Source organism: Onychomys torridus, chromosome 3 (assembly GCF_903995425.1).
Source record: "Onychomys torridus chromosome 3, mOncTor1.1, whole genome shotgun sequence".
In the NCBI taxonomy this organism is placed as follows: Eukaryota; Metazoa; Chordata; class Mammalia; order Rodentia; family Cricetidae; genus Onychomys; species Onychomys torridus.
Genome location: NC_050445.1, coordinates 52,633,328 through 52,650,872, shown reverse-complemented (window position 1 = coordinate 52,650,872; position 17,545 = coordinate 52,633,328). Strand labels below are relative to the sequence as shown.

The 17,545-nt window shown below is 35.6% G+C and overlaps 1 protein-coding gene across 2 annotated transcripts in view; it reads right to left on the bottom strand.

The window, feature by feature from the left end:
- Positions 1–528: 528 nt before the first annotated feature.
- Positions 529–17,545, bottom strand: part of Tfec (transcription factor EC) — a 37,507-nt gene continuing 20,490 nt past the window's right edge. For both annotated transcript variants that reach the window (XM_036180346.1, XM_036180347.1), the window contains exons 2-6: positions 12,703–12,817; positions 11,523–11,579; positions 7,292–7,367; positions 1,802–1,949; positions 529–906 (exon numbers count right to left, since the gene is read on the bottom strand). In XM_036180346.1, the coding sequence (XP_036036239.1) occupies positions 529–906; positions 1,802–1,949; positions 7,292–7,367; positions 11,523–11,579; positions 12,703–12,817 (774 nt within the window). The remainder of the gene's footprint in view (positions 907–1,801; positions 1,950–7,291; positions 7,368–11,522; positions 11,580–12,702; positions 12,818–17,545) is intronic.

Below are 17,545 nucleotides of genomic sequence, written 5' to 3'. Positions count from 1 at the left end.
TTCAAGTATAAGTGACAAAATATACATTTTATAATGATTTCCCCAACAAGAGTTCAACCATACATTTGTCCACCAGACAGTGGAAAGGAAATTATCACCTAATATGTTAGTCTTGATTCTTTTTAAAAAAATATGTTATTAAGAGGTGACACAGAATATGGAAGTGATAGGAGAGTGGTATATTGCAGTCTCTTTAAGGACTACAGTTCCAATATCTTATCATGTCACTGCTCTGAAGGTATCACACTAGAGCCATTATTAAGCTGAACCACTTTCCAGGAAAATCAAATTTAAGGAAGTCTGCACTCTGTAGACAAAGGGGGAAACAATACTGTGACCTTCAGCGATTCTTTAACACCATGTTTCTTCTTCCCATGAACTCTCCCATTGCTTCCAATAATTTTCCCACATGGGTAACATAATTCCTTTCAGGGGATTAAGTAAAAACAATGCATGAAACGCAGATCATGATTGCATAGCACCAGCACTGAGTTGCTTCCTGGTTGATGTCTCGAGCCAGTTTGTGGCTTATAATTCATCACCATCCTCTGAGCTAAAGCTGCTTCGACTGCTTGCTTTGGAAACTGCAGGGGAAGTGGCTGAGAGAAGTGGGTCGGTGCCAAAGGGACAGATTGTATCACTTAGTAGCATGCCGTCCAATCTTTGTTCCTCTTTTAGTGCGGCACTAAATGATAAATCTGTGAAGTGAGACAGAGGATCAGAGAAGGCCAGAGCTTGCTCACAGAACTCCGGGCTTGTCCCCTGAGATGGAGTCAGTTGTTGGCAGCAGCCTACTGGGTTCTTCTCAGGATGGGTCTGCTGTTTGGTGATGTGGGTACTGAAGTCAGCTGTGCCAAGTGAAGCCAGCATTGGCAGACCATGAGCACGCGCTTGTATTTCTAGTTCCTGTAATTTCCAATAAGAAATTGTAAATTATTAAATATTGCATTGGAAAAGTTGACTTAATTATTGAAATCAAACTGGAAAAAACTAATAATCAAAATGAAGAAGGGTACAAACTATAAACACATTTTACAAAAAAAGAAATCTGATGTACTTGCAATGCCTACAAATTACTTAATTTAAAAAAAAAAGTCCTTGCGGTATCTGTAAACTCCATGGTATGTGGTGGTAGCATAGTGGCTTGGGCTAAATAGTGTAATATGTAAACTGTGCAAAGTCTTCCATTCATTTATTCCTCCTGGTTGATCTCTTGCCATAACTCCAGAGCATTTCAGTGAACTAGGGTAAGTGTATTACTTAACCATGTGCCTGTTTGCATTAAAAAGAGATGCAGTTTTAAAGCCCATATTCTAATATTTTGTGACACATGAACAGGTGAAAGGTAACAATGTAAACTGGTAAAATATGACTCAAAGGCAATGAAAACCATAACAGTGTTGCTGAAGAAATCAAGGAAGAGGGAGAAATTTAGTGTCCAAAATCATCTTACAGAAACAAATGCTTCACTATGTTGTTTTGTCCAGTTTCTGCTTTTCAGTGGTGAGTGTGAGTGTGTGTGTAGATTATATCATGTGTGTGTTAAATGAACATTATTTTCTGCATTTGATAATTGGTTCTCATCCATTCTACATCTACTTAAGTCATCTCGAACTTAGACCTCCAATCAAAATCTAATTGAAACAACCCAATTCAGAAGCTTCTAAAAGGCAGGAAACATTTTTCCAAAGGAAAATAAAAGTTGTTAATAAGAAAATGTGTAAAGGAGAGCAGCAAATGAAAGCGAGGAGAGGCTAGTCATATGTTTGCTGTGCAGCTCACGGCAGCATCTCATAACCACCTGAATCCGGAGCACAAGCTGCCGGTTAGCCTGCTCTAACTTCTTCTGTCTGTGTTCTAACTCCCGGGCTCTCTGTTGTTCTTTTTGTAGCCACTTGATGTACTCCACAGATGCTTTTAGAATGGTTCCTTTGTTCCAGCGCATATCACTGCGGAAGAGGGAGATAACCTTTTCACAATTGTGCGTGTCAGCAGAACTCATAAGAACTTACAAAATCTTCTACATTAATATGAAATAATGATTTACATGACTATTATTCACTCTTAGATATTATTGCTTCTGAATAGAAATTTTAATAGAATAGTTAAGAAGCCCTTATATAGTAAAATTAATCCCAGAATGAAAATAAGTGTCAAAAGAAAGTAATAAAGTGACTTTTTGTGGGAGAGCTAAATGCAATATCATGATTCTACCATTACAGTTTTTATATTTTTAGTGAAAATTGCTTTTATTATTAACTCTAAGATTAAAATCTATGTGCAGTATTTCTGCATTAATGAACAAGAAAATGTACATTACTGACGACTTAAGCCTAAATTTTTTTAAGATCATTTCAAATGTTCCAATCTTCTAACCTATTTCCTAATATGGTTGCTTTTGTTTCTAAGAAAGAAAAAATACATTCTCCCCTGAATGGTGATCCTGTGTGGTTGTGAAATGCAGCAGAGTTGGGCAACATCGCTTTATGCAATAGAGCAAGCTTCCTGAAACCATTTAATTAATTTTCCACATAAATGATAACATTGTTATTTTTGAAGCTGGATTCAGACACTATTTTTAAACATTGTAATATTTTTAAGAATTTATGATAAATGACTAGAATGAAGGATTTCTGAAAAATCTTTTAAGTTTTGATATAGAAAAATATTAAAATGCTTTTAACATAGGATAAAAATATAGAAGTGTAGAAGTGGCTAATAATGATCTTAATATCTGAAAACATCATGGATGCAATGCTACATGAGAACTATTAATAACCATTAATAATAAGAACAAACTAATTACCAAACATTAACTAAAGTGGTTAGCAAATGCTGGTGACTGAAGCTGGAACTCAGTGACTCCACTAGATTGGCTGGCCAGGCAAGCTCTGAGACCCTCCCGTTTCCCACTCCTGGCAGAAGGATTACAGGCACGCATATCCAAACTGGAGTTTTATGTGAGTGCTGGGACCTAGACTCAGATCCTCACGAATGAGTAGCAAGTATTACCCACTGAACCATGTCTCTCACTCTGAAAATTATTTACATACTGTATAAAGTAAGCAATAGCAAAATATAGACTTTTTCCTACAGCTTTCTTTTTTTTGGTTTTTTGTTTTGTTTTATGTTGTCTAAATATATATTGAAAATAGTCCTCATTTATATAATCTTTATAAACTATGATACAGTTAATAAATTACTTATCATGGGTCAGATGTAGGAATATAATGTCTATGGAAAATCAGTTTGAATATTACTCATGAAAACAGCTTGGGTGGGCAAGTCATTAACAGAAACAAATGAAAGGAAGATACATATTATCTGCTTAGTTTTCTAGGGCCACATGACTGTTAGGATCAATCCTATTCATAGGGATTTCTGTCATGGTAGAGTAATTATGAAAAGGCAAGCCATTTTTATTATTGAAACAAGAGGTGTCTGTAACTGAAAAGCATTGTGATCTCCTGAATTGGAACACTTAAGTAATAGCAAGAACCCTATGGAACCTCAATTTTGTTTCATTTCCTCTCATGGGGATAGGGTACATGAAGGAGGAAGAATAAGGAGCAAAAGACATGGCCAACACCCACGCAATATGACCGGCCCCAAGTGGACCTACTTGGATATATAATATGTATATAAACATATATAATATATACAAGTATGTATATATGACATGAAGTTGAGATGGGGCATGTTGTTGGAGTATATGGGAGTGTGGAGGCAAGATATGAGGAAGGAATATGTTCAAATTTCTTTGTATACATACATAAAATTTCCAAAAACAAAGGAAAAATTAAAAGCAAAGGACAATTACAGCCAAATCTAATCCTAAAGCACTACTTACTTAAATCTAAAATAAATCTACAAAATGGGGAAGGAGAACACAGTACACATTTGATGACACGTGATGTCATTTCAACTGTTTTTGGAGTTTGCTGTATCTGACAGTATTTGAATATATAAGGCTTTGCTCTTCAAGTGCTTAAAAATGTTTCTATATATAGTAATACAGATATATATCCCTACATATGTGAATGTCCTCTCCTCCAAGATAATTTCATATACTGTAGGATTAAAAAAGTGAAAGAATATAATGTTATCATAGAAATGTGGGATGTGAAGACATGGCTAAAGAAAGGAGAGAGACATTGTCCTTTCATTACCATAAGGCAATTATCCTTGAAGACCTTAACACTTTTGGGACAAGAGCTAAAAGTATGAAGATAGCTTCAAGACAATAAGGCCTAAGGTGTGAATTGTTATAGGATTTCCTTCAGGTAACTGCAAAAAATGCACATCAGCTGTCACCTTGTATGTGAGATCCACTTCAAAGCATTAGAGTTTTATAACCAAGAAATATAGAAAACACCAGGACATGTCCAATTTGTGGTTTTTTAAATAATATTTATCAGCTCTAGTATTTCTGTATAATACTGTATTTTTAATTCCATGATTTTGATCTGCAATGAAATACAAATTTCTGAATGTTTGGGAATATAAAAATGGCAATGCCATTGAATTCTACATCTTCAAAGTAGCTCTGGCCTCATTCGCCAAAGTTTAGTCTGGATAGCTGGAAAGACCCTCCACAGGAGATACTCCACCATGCCTGTGCCCAGGAACACACATGACATTTAGAAGGTGAACTCAAGGTCTCCTTGTGTGCTTTATTGGTCTTCTGTAAACATGTGGCTTTTGCCTCTTTTTTTTTTTTTTAACCGTGGTTCATTATGTGACCTGGGATAGCTACAGATGTGAGCTACCACACCCAGCTATTTTCTTGAACAACAACAAAAACAAACAAACAAAAAACCTCAGTCATCTTAATGGTTGTTACCTATGCAACAGATTCTTTTTGAGAGTTATTTATTCAAACTAATAATCTCTTGTTGTTTTACATTTGAGTTTTTAGTTTAAACATTGCCATAATATAGTAGTAATGCTATTTCTTATTCACTTTACTTTCTTTAAATGGAATCTTGCCTTCTCTGCTTGTCCCTACAATCTTTCCATAGTATTTTTCCTGAAGCTTTTTAATTATCTGTATTAACTTCTAAAATTCAACCAATCAGTCCAAATTGTTTCATAGACTAGTCATTTTTAGGTTCTTCAGATTCAGAGTCTACTCTAGTAAAATCCCTTTCTAGATGCTAGATTCAAGATTCAACCATGGCATCCTCACTGCTGAATCCCAAAGAACATTGAAGTAACAGGTGAGGCCTCAGCAAGACAGGGAACGAAATATACTAAAGCAGAATTTGGTGTTCAGGTGTTTGAATGACATGCTAGAAGTCATATATGGAATGCAGACACATTCATCATTTGACTATTCAGTGTGTTTACAGTAAGATCTTAATGTTATTTGTCTACAGATAACATTACAAAACAGGAGAGTAAGGAGGACTGATGTCCATAATGAAGAAAAGGATGCGTAAGAACACATATAGTGAAGGTTTCTCAACTGCCTTTTCTTTCAGCTGAGTCTGTAGTAAATTGATTTCCCACATTCTAGGCCAGAATGAGACAAGTGATAGCACAGATAGATTTTGTCAATACTTTCTGTGGCTATAATCATTCTCACTCATTTACATGTAGTCTTTGTCTGATTTGGGGGCTATAATGGCAGAGTTAAAATAACTGCAATACTGCCTACATAAAACATAAGGCTTGTGACATTTATAGGAAAATCTTGTCATGTGCTATACAACGAGTTATACCAGAAAGAATTAGATTCAAAACAGCTATAAAATGTTAAAAATTGCAATACTTCAAACAATCTTTATAATGTATTCTAGTATATATTACTGATAGTTTAAAAAATATTGATAAAGGAAAGTCAATTAGTTACTATAATTTATAGATTTATATTTTTAAACTTTTGTGTATATTGAGGGGAGAGTTTACTCAGGGGTTAAGACACTTGTTGCTATTGCAGACGACCCAGGGTCAGTTCTCAACACCCACATAGTAGCTAACAAATGCCTTTAACTCTATTAACAGGGGATTCAATGCCTTCTTCTGAACTCTGTGGCATTAGACGTGCACATGGTCCACATACATACATGCAGGAAAATATTCATACACATAACACATACATGTATTTAATTCATACATATAAAACATATATGTATTTGTATTCACACATATAAAGCAACAAAATAAATAAATCTAAAAATAAATAAGTTTATTTGTATGTGTGCCTGTCTGTATGAATGCATCCATGTGTGTCCAGTTGCCTGCAAATGCCAGATGTTAGATGCCTTGATGTTGGAGTTACAGGCAGGTATGACCTGCATAGGTGCTGGAAACCAAACTCAGTTGCTCTGGAAGAGCAACAAGCATTAACAGTTGACCCATCTTCCCAGACTCAGTTCTCTTTGAATAACAAAAAGAGCTCTACATTTAGTGAGTTTATCATGTTTGAATGATTATCACTAGTGCCCAAACTAGGCCTAAGCTCCTCAGCTCTCTCTGCTGAATTGAGCCCCTCTGCCATGTTTACTCTGAAGCCTATACTGTCTAGTGTGCTCATGAGGATAAATATTACAGTCTTTTCTAACATGGGTTATTTATTTGCCCAAATTAGTTATAACATTTAGATTTAAGGAAAGACTATTTTCAAGTATCACTTCATCAAGTACCCTCATTTCTGAATGGGGAAAATTGGAGTAATCATATTTTTTTTTAAATCATCATTCAAGCTGCAGATCATGACTTTGCTTTTTGTACAAAAAACTCTACTTTCAGAAAGTTTGATTAGTTATTTCTTGATGTTTGTAGTCTCGAACACCACATTTGGCTTTTTGTTTGCCACTAAAATCTGGTTGGCACCAATCAACAGTACTTTCTTTACAGTTCCATTTTAACATGGGTATCTCTAGAACTTGAGTGCATTTGACATTGTGACAATTTATTTTTAATGTCCACATAAATCTTAAGTTGGAAGAAATGCTATTATCATAAGTTGAATATCCCAGTCATTATTGTAAACAGCTTTTGACACTATCATTAAATTGCCAATATTGTTAGTATGCTGAGAGCCACTATGAGCTGGGGGAAACTCAGATACTTATTTTGACTATCAGAAGGATGAGTCTAGGAAATGCCTTGATGCTTAATAATTATCACTCTGAAATATATATTTCAAAGGGAGACCAGAAGTAGACTTACCTTTGCTATAAGATGCTTCATTTCCTGGTCATTGGATCTGTCCTCCCTTTTCCCACCCACCCATTTGTAGGACACTGAGACTACAACATTATTGCACAAATGATTTTGAACTCACGGATCATTAGACTTTGGAATAAGACTGCCAAGCTCCTTGATTCGGTAATTAATATTATACCTTCTTCTTCTTTCAACTATTAAGAAAGAAAGATTATTGATTATTCTCATTAAAACACAGTTCACTGTTGGTCAGCTGTAAATTTAATAATCTTTAAAAAATAGTAAAAAATATATTCCCAGTTAGTCAAAGGACAGTTTTTAATAATAATATAAAAATCCAAATATGTCTTTTGCTAGCAGGAAAATTTGTAATAATAGAATTGTGAATATTTATTTCATAACATGATAAAATATTTTGCCACAAAAGAATTTTCTCACAATGCTATATACACACATATATATTCATATGCTTATCCTGTTTGGCTGACACCTCACAAATACACATTCTGACAATTTGTTAGTATAATCTTTAAAGGCTTTTCACCATGTTTTATCATCTCCTCAATGTAGCAGGAAGTTTTTCTGTGTCCCACCTGGCCCGTGGTCGGGACAAATCTCTCACTCACAGTCCCACAGCCTTTTATAAAATAATCACACAGAGGCTTAATATTAATTATAACTGCTTGCCCATTTGCTCAGGCTTATTACTGACTAGCTCTTACACTTAAATTAACCCATAATTCTTATTTTTGTTTAGCCATGTGGCTTGGTACCTTTTTTCAGTTCTGCCTTCACATCTTGCTTCCTCTGTGTCTGGCTGGCAACTCCTGATTCAGCCTTCCTCTTCCCAGAATTCTCCTTGTCTGCTTATTCCACCTATACTTCCTGCCTGGCTACTGGTCAAACAGCATTTTATTTATCAGCCAATCAGAGCAACACATTCACAGCATACAGAGCGACATCACCCATCACCTCAATGTTTAGCACATTGCAAGTACACGTGATCAGTTAACTATGACTGTATCTCTTGGACTGGAGAGTTGGCTCGGTGGTTACGAGCACTTATTGTTCTTGCAAAGGGCCAAGGTTTGATTCCCAGTACCCACATGGAAGCTCACCACCTCCTTGGGTATGCACTCATACACACAAAATAATAATTAAATAAATCTAAATAAATAAAAATAAAAAGCCTTCTTAAAAAAAAAAGTCAAGTGGTAGAGGCACATGCCTTTTATCCCAGCACTCAGGAGGCAGAGGCAGGCATATTGTTATTAGTTCAAGACCAACCTGGTCTACAAAATTCAAGGACAGCCAAAGCTACACAGGGAAACCCTGTTTTGAAAAATAAAAACAAACAAACAAACAACAACAACAAAAAGCTATAACTCTATCTCCAGAGAGCTTGGCCTATACAGGATGTGCTGATTGAATGTATGTGAATTAGACTACTAATTCATTTTTCTTTAGTTAACATTTATTTCGTGTGTTGTGCGTATGTGTGTAGACTTACATACAATAGCATGTGTAGAGACCAGAGGGCATCATGAGGGAACAGGGACCCTCCTTGCACTGGGTGGATCCTAGGGATCAAACTCAGGTTGTCAAGCTCGGTAGCAGCACCTTCACCCACTGAACCTTCTCACTGGTCCTAATTTCCTAATTTTAAGTTTTTGTATAGGTAAGTGGTTTTCAAACTCTTGCTTGAATCAGATATATCTGGAAGGATTGTTGAACAGATTTTATTTACCTCATCCAGGAATTCTGATTTTGTTTGGATCAGTGCATGCTCCTATGCCATTAGGTAAAGCTGTTATTACATGTGTAATGCTAGCCGTTCGGGAACTGAAGATATAAGCTCTCTAAAACTTCTCCCTCTTTATTATTCTTTACATTCATTTATTTGTAGCAATTTTGTGTATGTAGAAACTATTCACTGTTGATGACATAATGAGTTTCCTATATTGGCCCTATATAATTTTTTTGCAAAGGATTACATGTATTAAAGTATTCAGAGAAATTTGTGCCCCCCAAAATAAAATAAAATAAAATAAAATAAAAAGGCCACAAGAAAAGGAAAAGATACTTCAAAACTGTTGTAAAATGCCCAAATAGCACCTACTTGAGAACTAAAATCTGCTACATAAAATGAACGAAGTCACTAATAAATATCATTTGCCTTCATAAGCGTTCTTTACAGAGTGAGGTGCTGTTAATGAACTTGGTCTTCGGGAATGGCACAATCAATCATTGAGCTTGTTCACCCTCTCCACGAATATTCCTGTTTCTTTGCGTATGACTTAACAAAGCAGCTAACTATTTCTACATCTATAAACAAAAATAAAGCTGATAGAAAAGCATATATGATTTAAGGTGAGAATTGGATAACAATTCTGTGTTTACATACATTATCTCTATATCACCAATGAAACATGCAACAGCAATGAAGAAAGTTCATGATTTTGTCTCAAAATATGTTAGTTTTACATTTGTCCAAAATTACCTAATTCCACATTGTGCATACTATCAAAAACTTTCCTCTGCTTAGCTTCTTCTTATAACATTTTAAATGGATAATTACTACTTCAGTTGTTTTTGAATATACAGTTATTTGTTTAAAAAAATCACTTTAAAAAATTACAAAATTTCACTATTCATTATGCTTTTGACATATTCAGTCAACCTAGTTTCTAAATCCACTGGCATTTTGCTGGTATTCAGTAGACCACTTTTGCCTTCTTTGGCCACACCAATCCCAAAGCAGATCAAGAACAAGAGAATCCTGCTGAATGAACAGCATTCTGGCTAACTTGCACAAGGAATTTCCACTTTCACTCCAGGGCTTCTTTCCAGGCCCAGGGCAGGCCATAACCTGAACTCTCCTCTCCTGAAAGAAGGAGTTCATATCTGTAAGTGTGCAGCCAAAGGGTAGTATAGGAGTGGAATGGAGTGTTCACTCACATTCAAAGCTACTGACAGCATAAAATAGAAAGATATGAGAAGTATGTTGCAAGATAAAAGCTGGCACCATTCTTCCTAGGCCAAACTCAGGGATCTTGAGAATTCTCAACCCACTCCTGGCCTTCCAGGCTTTGAGAAAGATTTAGCATTTTCATATTTGATTTTTAACTTCTACATATTTAGGCATCAGATAAGGGGAACCTCCTTTGTGGTTTTGCAATGACTTCACACTTTCTGTAGTTTTAACTGTTTTATATTTGTTAGATAAAATACATGGCACTAAAATTTTAACATTGATTTACCTCAAAATAAAATGATGTAGCATGAGAATCCAGTTTCAAAACACTTTGATAAGACACATAGCAGACACCAACCATAACTATACATTAAAGACCTGTTGGACAGCTGCCTATATAGAGGACAGAAAGAGACAAGGACAACAACTCCATGGGACCCCTGATTTCCCAGCATATTGACAACTTGTACCAACCATGAGCTCTGCCTACTAATGCTCTCCCTTATCTCACATTCTAAATTAGAGCTGTCTGTGATGCCCTTGGGGATTAATGGAACCCAAAGTTTATGGCCCAGAAGAGTTGGAAGCAAGGGCTAGCTCTCCCACGGTCAGTTAACCATTGCCAGTCTGATATGCAGGTGCAATAAGGACTGGTAAGGGTTTCAAAGGTGCATGCAGAATGAATTTCAGTCCATTGCACAGAAGAAAATTGCTGGTTTGACTGGAGGCTGTACTCTTTCGTTTTCATTATTCCTCTTTCTCTGTTGAGACTTGTCTCTCAGAACAAAGCTACTTCACACTCAGTGGAAGTCCCTTGAAATACGGAAGCTCTTCAAACAAGACTGAGCACTCTCAATCTCAACCTTGCTGCTAATCTACCTCTCCCACATGCATTTCTCCATCTTGTGTGACTGGTTATCAGAGTCAAATTGACCTACAGAAGGCATGAGGAATTCAATGTCAACGTAAGCCATGCCTTTCAGTTAACATGTCATTGAAAAGAGAGGAGCAAATTGATACTGAAAAATGAGAATGTGCACTCGTTTCTGATGAAATGAAGTACATTTCATAGCCGGTTCATTTCTTTAAGCCTATGAGTTGGTGACTCACAGCACTGTTTAAACGTAACCAAATGCACTCATCTCAGGTAAGCACACTCTTCCTAGTCACCTCGTTTTATGAAAATGCAAAACTTTTTCAAGATATCTCAAAGTTTGCATTTCCAAAACTGGTTCAAGTTGGTAAGCATGAACAATTAATTTCAATAATCCAATTTCAAGTGGTAGTGGTTTGACAGTAAAAGACTCTATACTTTACTTTCTATGCATTTCCTCTTGTAGTAATTTTGTTTAAAGTAGAAAGAAAACATACTCACTGAGGTTGTGGTTGTCCTTTTTCTGTCTCTCTTTCGTCAAAGCTCTAGTGTCAGTTTCTGAACAAAAGAAAAAAAAATCATCAAAACAGAGTTTAGTTCTACTTTGAAGCCTTTCCATGCAACCTTCAGAAACACTGGGTAGAAACAGAGTATCATTTGTTCTAGAATGCTGTAATAATATGCTTGATGACAATCTGAAGGAATGTAGAGAAGGGGATATTTTAACAAAGGGCAATGGCAAAGACTTTAAGACTTGGAGCACCAAAAACCTGATCTCTTTTCTAGCTTTCTACTTAACAGTCACATGGTCAATTATCAAACTAGTTGCCTCAGGCTCTTCACTTGTGAAATAAATATAATACAACAGCTACCTGATAAACAATGAGAGGGTTATATAGGCATGTTACATGGAAAATGCTGAACTCTTCACTAACTTCTACTATTATTCCCATAAATTTGAGGTTCAGAAATTAACCTAGTCTCTTCAAAAATATTTATGATTGCTTCATCAAAGGAATTGCAACTAGCTATGTATCTCAGATGTGCATGTCAAAACCATTCTACCACTCAGTAAATAACAAAATTCTCTACAGACTGGCTGGCCATCAGTTTCCAAAGAGTCCAAAGTGATTCTTCCTCCCTGACCTTCATAACATGGATAGTTCCTCAAGCATCAATTGGGATTACAATACTAACAGAGTAGTAAGGAGATGCTCAAGGCAGCTCTCAAAGCTTCTTCTACTGTGTTTTCCATAGGACCTTCTGGAGAGATGCATGCAGTTCCAAAGTAAGATGACTTATCAACTTACAGCATTTTCACAACCTATGCATGTACCAGCTTTGAAATGTATTGTTTAGCCCCAGTCACATGATTTCCAGAATACAGCCCTATAAGAGACTCTGAGTCACAACAACTGGCTAAACCTCTCCTGAATCCCTGGCCCAGGAAGATGGGATCAGAATTTTAATGTTTGAAAGAATCAATTCAACTAAAATGTAAATGATATTGACCTGTTGCTTAGTGATACTAAGAAATGATAGATTTACTCTAACACTGATCCCTTTTAGCTATTGTGATCATACTTTTAAAAAGCTATTCAGCGTGAAACTATGTTATTCACATAGTATGTAACTGAAAACAATTTTTAAAGGTTAATTTTTTTTTTAAAGTCAACATTACCTGCAATTTCCTTTTTCATGGGCAGGTTGCTTGGACAGGAAGTACTCATAAGATTCGCATTAACTGGAGAAATCACCTGCTCACTACTGTACACATCCAAAATACTACCAGACAACTTAAAAAAAAAAAGAGAGAGAGACAAGATCAGTTAATCAATGCCACTATACACACATACATATTTAGTAGTGTACCTTAAATTCCTCATTTTAAATTTGTCACTTTGTAATAATCATGACAATAGATTCCATGTTAGTGTTAAACAGAAATACACGTTGACTACTTTTAAAGACATTGTGGAATGCGTACAGATAAGATATGCTGAAAATAGTATTTGGATTGCAAGAAAAAGAGAGATCAGTTCATGCATGAAGGGAAATTCTGATGAATATTTACAAACCTATGGAGGTTTGAGCCAGATCATGACATGGTTGTAAATTAGTACTATTAAAATATCATTTTGAAAAAACAACACACATCTTAGCAAATCTGGAAGTTCCTTGCAGACCACAAGTCAAGTAAAATGTTAAAACCTTTGGGAGCTTCAGAGTGTTGTCAGTACTCTCAGAATTTGGCCCTCAGGAGGGATTTTAGGTTGTTGATGAAGTGGTCCACTATGCTTCCTGGAAGGGATACTTTTTCCCTCTGTACACCAATGTTCTAGATTGATCTAAATACCTCAGCTGGTAACCAAGAGCACACTAAGACTAGTTTGCCTCTAATGAACATAGGTTCTCTCCAATTATAAACTCTATAATTCTTGAAGTTCTTCTTGGAAAAAGTTTCTTTAAAACCCAAGGTTCTTTATGCACAATTCAAAATTGTACTGATGCATTACTCAAACTATGTTTATTGATCATGCAACAATATTTGATTTAAATAATATTCATATTTTAAATAATACCCATTGTTTCAGAAAAATGTTACATTTTTTCACAACATAGGATTTAAAATTATAAAATATTTCTATTTTTTATATCTTTATTCTATTTCTGGGAAGTTAACCAAAGGCTGAATAAGAAGACTTTTTTTCTTTTCCTTAAGGTCTAGAAAAAGTACATATAGTATTGCAGAGAAATTCACTCTACATTCCTACTTATTGTGAAGTTCCAGTTCAACCTGAGAGACTATTTCAAGATTTAGAAAGTCAGTTTGGCAATCAATATGAAGAAAGGAAGAAAGTAATTATTAAGGCTGAAATATATTTTCAGGATAAAAAGTTACTATAGTATATTAAATAACTATGTATTTCTAAGGAAAATCAGCTATGAAATGAAGTTTAAATTATCTAACACATAAATTTATGTTCATATCAGGAAGTGCATTCTAGCCTGCTTTTGTCACCATGGCATATATTTTAGTATACTGGTGTCTTCATCATAAACTTTATTAGAAAGCCTCATCTTTAATTTAGCCAGTTTATATTTTACTTATATTCACTTACATTGACTTTTGCAGTGCTCAGAATCAACCCAGGGCCTGAAATATGCTGTGCACATGCTCTATCATGAGCTATACCCTTAACCCTACAAACCCATTATTTTAAAGTGTGTTTTTACTCTACAGATTTTAGATGTGGGATATTTAAGTACTTATTCCTTTTCAATTTACTCATTTTAAAAACAAATAAAGGATGGCTAATTTGGAAAGATAACATATGTGAATCTCTGGCAAACACAATTAAGAGGTGGTTCACAATGCAGACCATTTCCCTAACATGTGTGTCATTAAAATGGAGCTTTAAACATACATATTTTCCATTGTCGTTTTGAATAGCTTGTTGGTTATAGGCTGAGGTATCCCTACCTGAGTTGTACATTTCCACTATGCCTTTGAGAAATATAATGGATGTGCTGAACAAAAAGACAGGGAGTGGAGGGGAAGGAACCAGGGAAGGAGCGTTTTTCCTCTGAAGAGCTTGAATTCAGATGGATTTCAATGCAGACTGGCAAACTGCAGAAACATTAAGGAAGAAGCAGAGCTCTAGGCCATGTACTGTAACAATGGAGTGAGAGGCTCCTACCCACAGGGTCCACAGTACCTTCTCAGACAGTACTTGGTGCATTATTCCTTAGAAACAGGACAGTCTGACAATGAATCTACTCCAGCCTAACTCTAGCTAGATTGCATCATCCCCTGACCCCGGTTACAGTCTAATCTATGCCTTAAAGTACAATGATTAATACCCTATTTAATTTTATGCTGTAGGTACTATTCTATTTCATGTAAATGGGTAATCACTTTCTGAATATCATTAGACTGTTGCATTTCAAAGCATGCAATACACTTCAGGTCACCTAAAGAGACTTCCCTCCATTAAAAGTTGTGAGAGTGCAATGTGAGTGAACATTGGATGCATACATACTCATTGGAAAGAGCTTACAAAGCAAATTTTTATCTTCCTTTGTCAGAGGTATGTGTTAATTCAGCAACAAGGCCTATGTCTTTGTAGATCAGCAAGCAAATGGAAGATATTTTGTGAAGATGCTTTTATTTTTGTTAAGAAAAGGAAGACTGATTTCCTAGTAAGGCAATACATTTGACATGATGGTGAATGAACATATTGTTACCAAACATAATAAAAATACATAATTTATCTTAAAATACATTTAAAAGGGTCAAGTATACATCTGCATAAGAGGATGAGTCTCTTCTGGTAGAGAAAGAATAACATTTCCAAGAAACTGCTCAATGATAAATACTGATTGACAGTGATCTCATGGTATCTAGATTTTATTCTCATCTCCACTTCTGAGGTCTGAGGAACAGAAATAACCTGGATCTGGCCTTCACAAGTGATAGATCTTTTCAAGGTAGCAAGTATTTACTAGAGGGTGTTTGGGTATACACAGATCTAAACAGCAAAACATCTAAGGAATGTGACAATTTTGACCAAAATAATAATAATAATAATAATAATAATAATAATAATAATACAGCATTAGACATGATATAAAAGGAAAAGAACGAGAAAATCAAATGAGAAGATGTTTGTTCAATCAGCCTAAAATAAATAAGGGAAAGTTTATATAATAATCTACAATAAAAACAAGTAAACATGCATAACAATAAACCTGCAGGAAGGAATTTTATGTCTGGCACTGTAATCCTAGTCAAAAGTCCTGTGGCTTGGGGAGTCATGAGCCTTTGGGTAGCACCAGCTATTGTTATTTTGCTGATTTGTCATGCTTTCAAATTACCTTCCAAACGCTTCAGTTCATATGGATAGACCTGGGCTGAGATGCTCCAGGCCAAAGAAGCTCCCCTTTTCAGTGGACAGCAGCCAGTGGAGGGATGGATAGCTACTCAATGTGCTGGGAATAAGAGATGAAGTGCACATCCCTAGATGGACCATCTATAGTAAGCCAACACCAAGGTGCAGGAGACATTCCACATTCCAACAGAGGAGACAGAAAGAAAGCAAGAGGCAAGAGCCAGATGATGGGAAGAGTGCTGTGATCCGCTGTCTTCTGGCCATGCCATAGCCATCACGTTCATGAACTCATAGCAGCTGTGCTACCTGCATAGGACAAAGCCAACCCAAGTCACAGCACACATACAGTAGGTAATCACCAGGTCCCACCCCTTACAGAGGGGCATTCGTCAGTGGACAGCTGCTGAGAGAAAGAGAGTCATCCTTTTTTTTTTTTTTAAAGGATGTGACCACTAGTTGGTTCCTCACACCCCAGCAGATGACCCCACATCCAAGCACAGATGCGCAGGACTAACCAGACTTAGGGAGTTATCAAAAAAAAAAAGTGCAGTTGGGAAAAGGATATGTTGGGGGTATATGGAAGGAAGCAAGATGGGGGAATGAGTGTGGTGATCATGTTCCATCATACACTAGTATGAAAATCTCAAGAATAAAGAAAAATTAAAACTATAAAATGATTATACAATGACAAGAGAAAAAGCTGTAAGATTTTTAAGTAACACAATTAAAAATTAAGTATAAAGTGAAAATGAATGAATTTTTTTAAATATGAAGGAAAATAATTATACATGTCTTTTTATTGCAGCCTTGATGCCATGCACATATGAGACCATGATATTGCTATTCCTAAGCATACATTATTAAGTTTACTCCCTCTCAAAAAAATCAAAATTGGAATGTTAAGGAAGTGAGGAGGATCTGGGAGGAGTTGGGAGAGAGAAAATAAAAAATGATCATAATATACTATTTAAATTTTCAATGAATTAATTACAAGGAAGGCTTACTTCCAGAAAAAGTAGCGCTGAAAAGCAATTGAGTGAAGTCGTAGCTAAAAGTAGGAGCTATTTAAAGATGTATTTCAAAAATATGAAATAAAATTGATCAAATACCTTAGAAAAGTCATTGTGGGATGTAAGAAAAAGATGATGGTGGAGACTGAGATCAAACACAAGAGAGAAGTGTTCCAGTCTTTATAATTCCAGCCTGAGTGAATTGGGGTAGCAAGGAAGTGATAAGAAGTTATTATGGTAATATACTTTTTAAAAATTATTTATGTGTATAGGTGTTTGATCTAATGTATATCTGGCATCATTTAAGTGCCTGGTGGCTGGAGAAGCCAGAAGAGGATATCAGATCTAAGACTGGGATTATGAATAGTTGTGAATGCCACGTAGGTGATGGAGATTGAACCTGGGACCTCTAGATGAACAGCCAGTACTCTTAACTGCTGAGCCACCTCTCTAGTATAAGGAAATATGCTTTAAAAATAGAACATAAATAATCTAAAGTGAGTAAAAATATATTGTATGAGAGTTCTTTAGAGGAACAGAATTTACAGAATGAAATATATGTGTGTGTATATATATATGTATATATATTTAATTTTATATGCATACATATATGTATAACTGG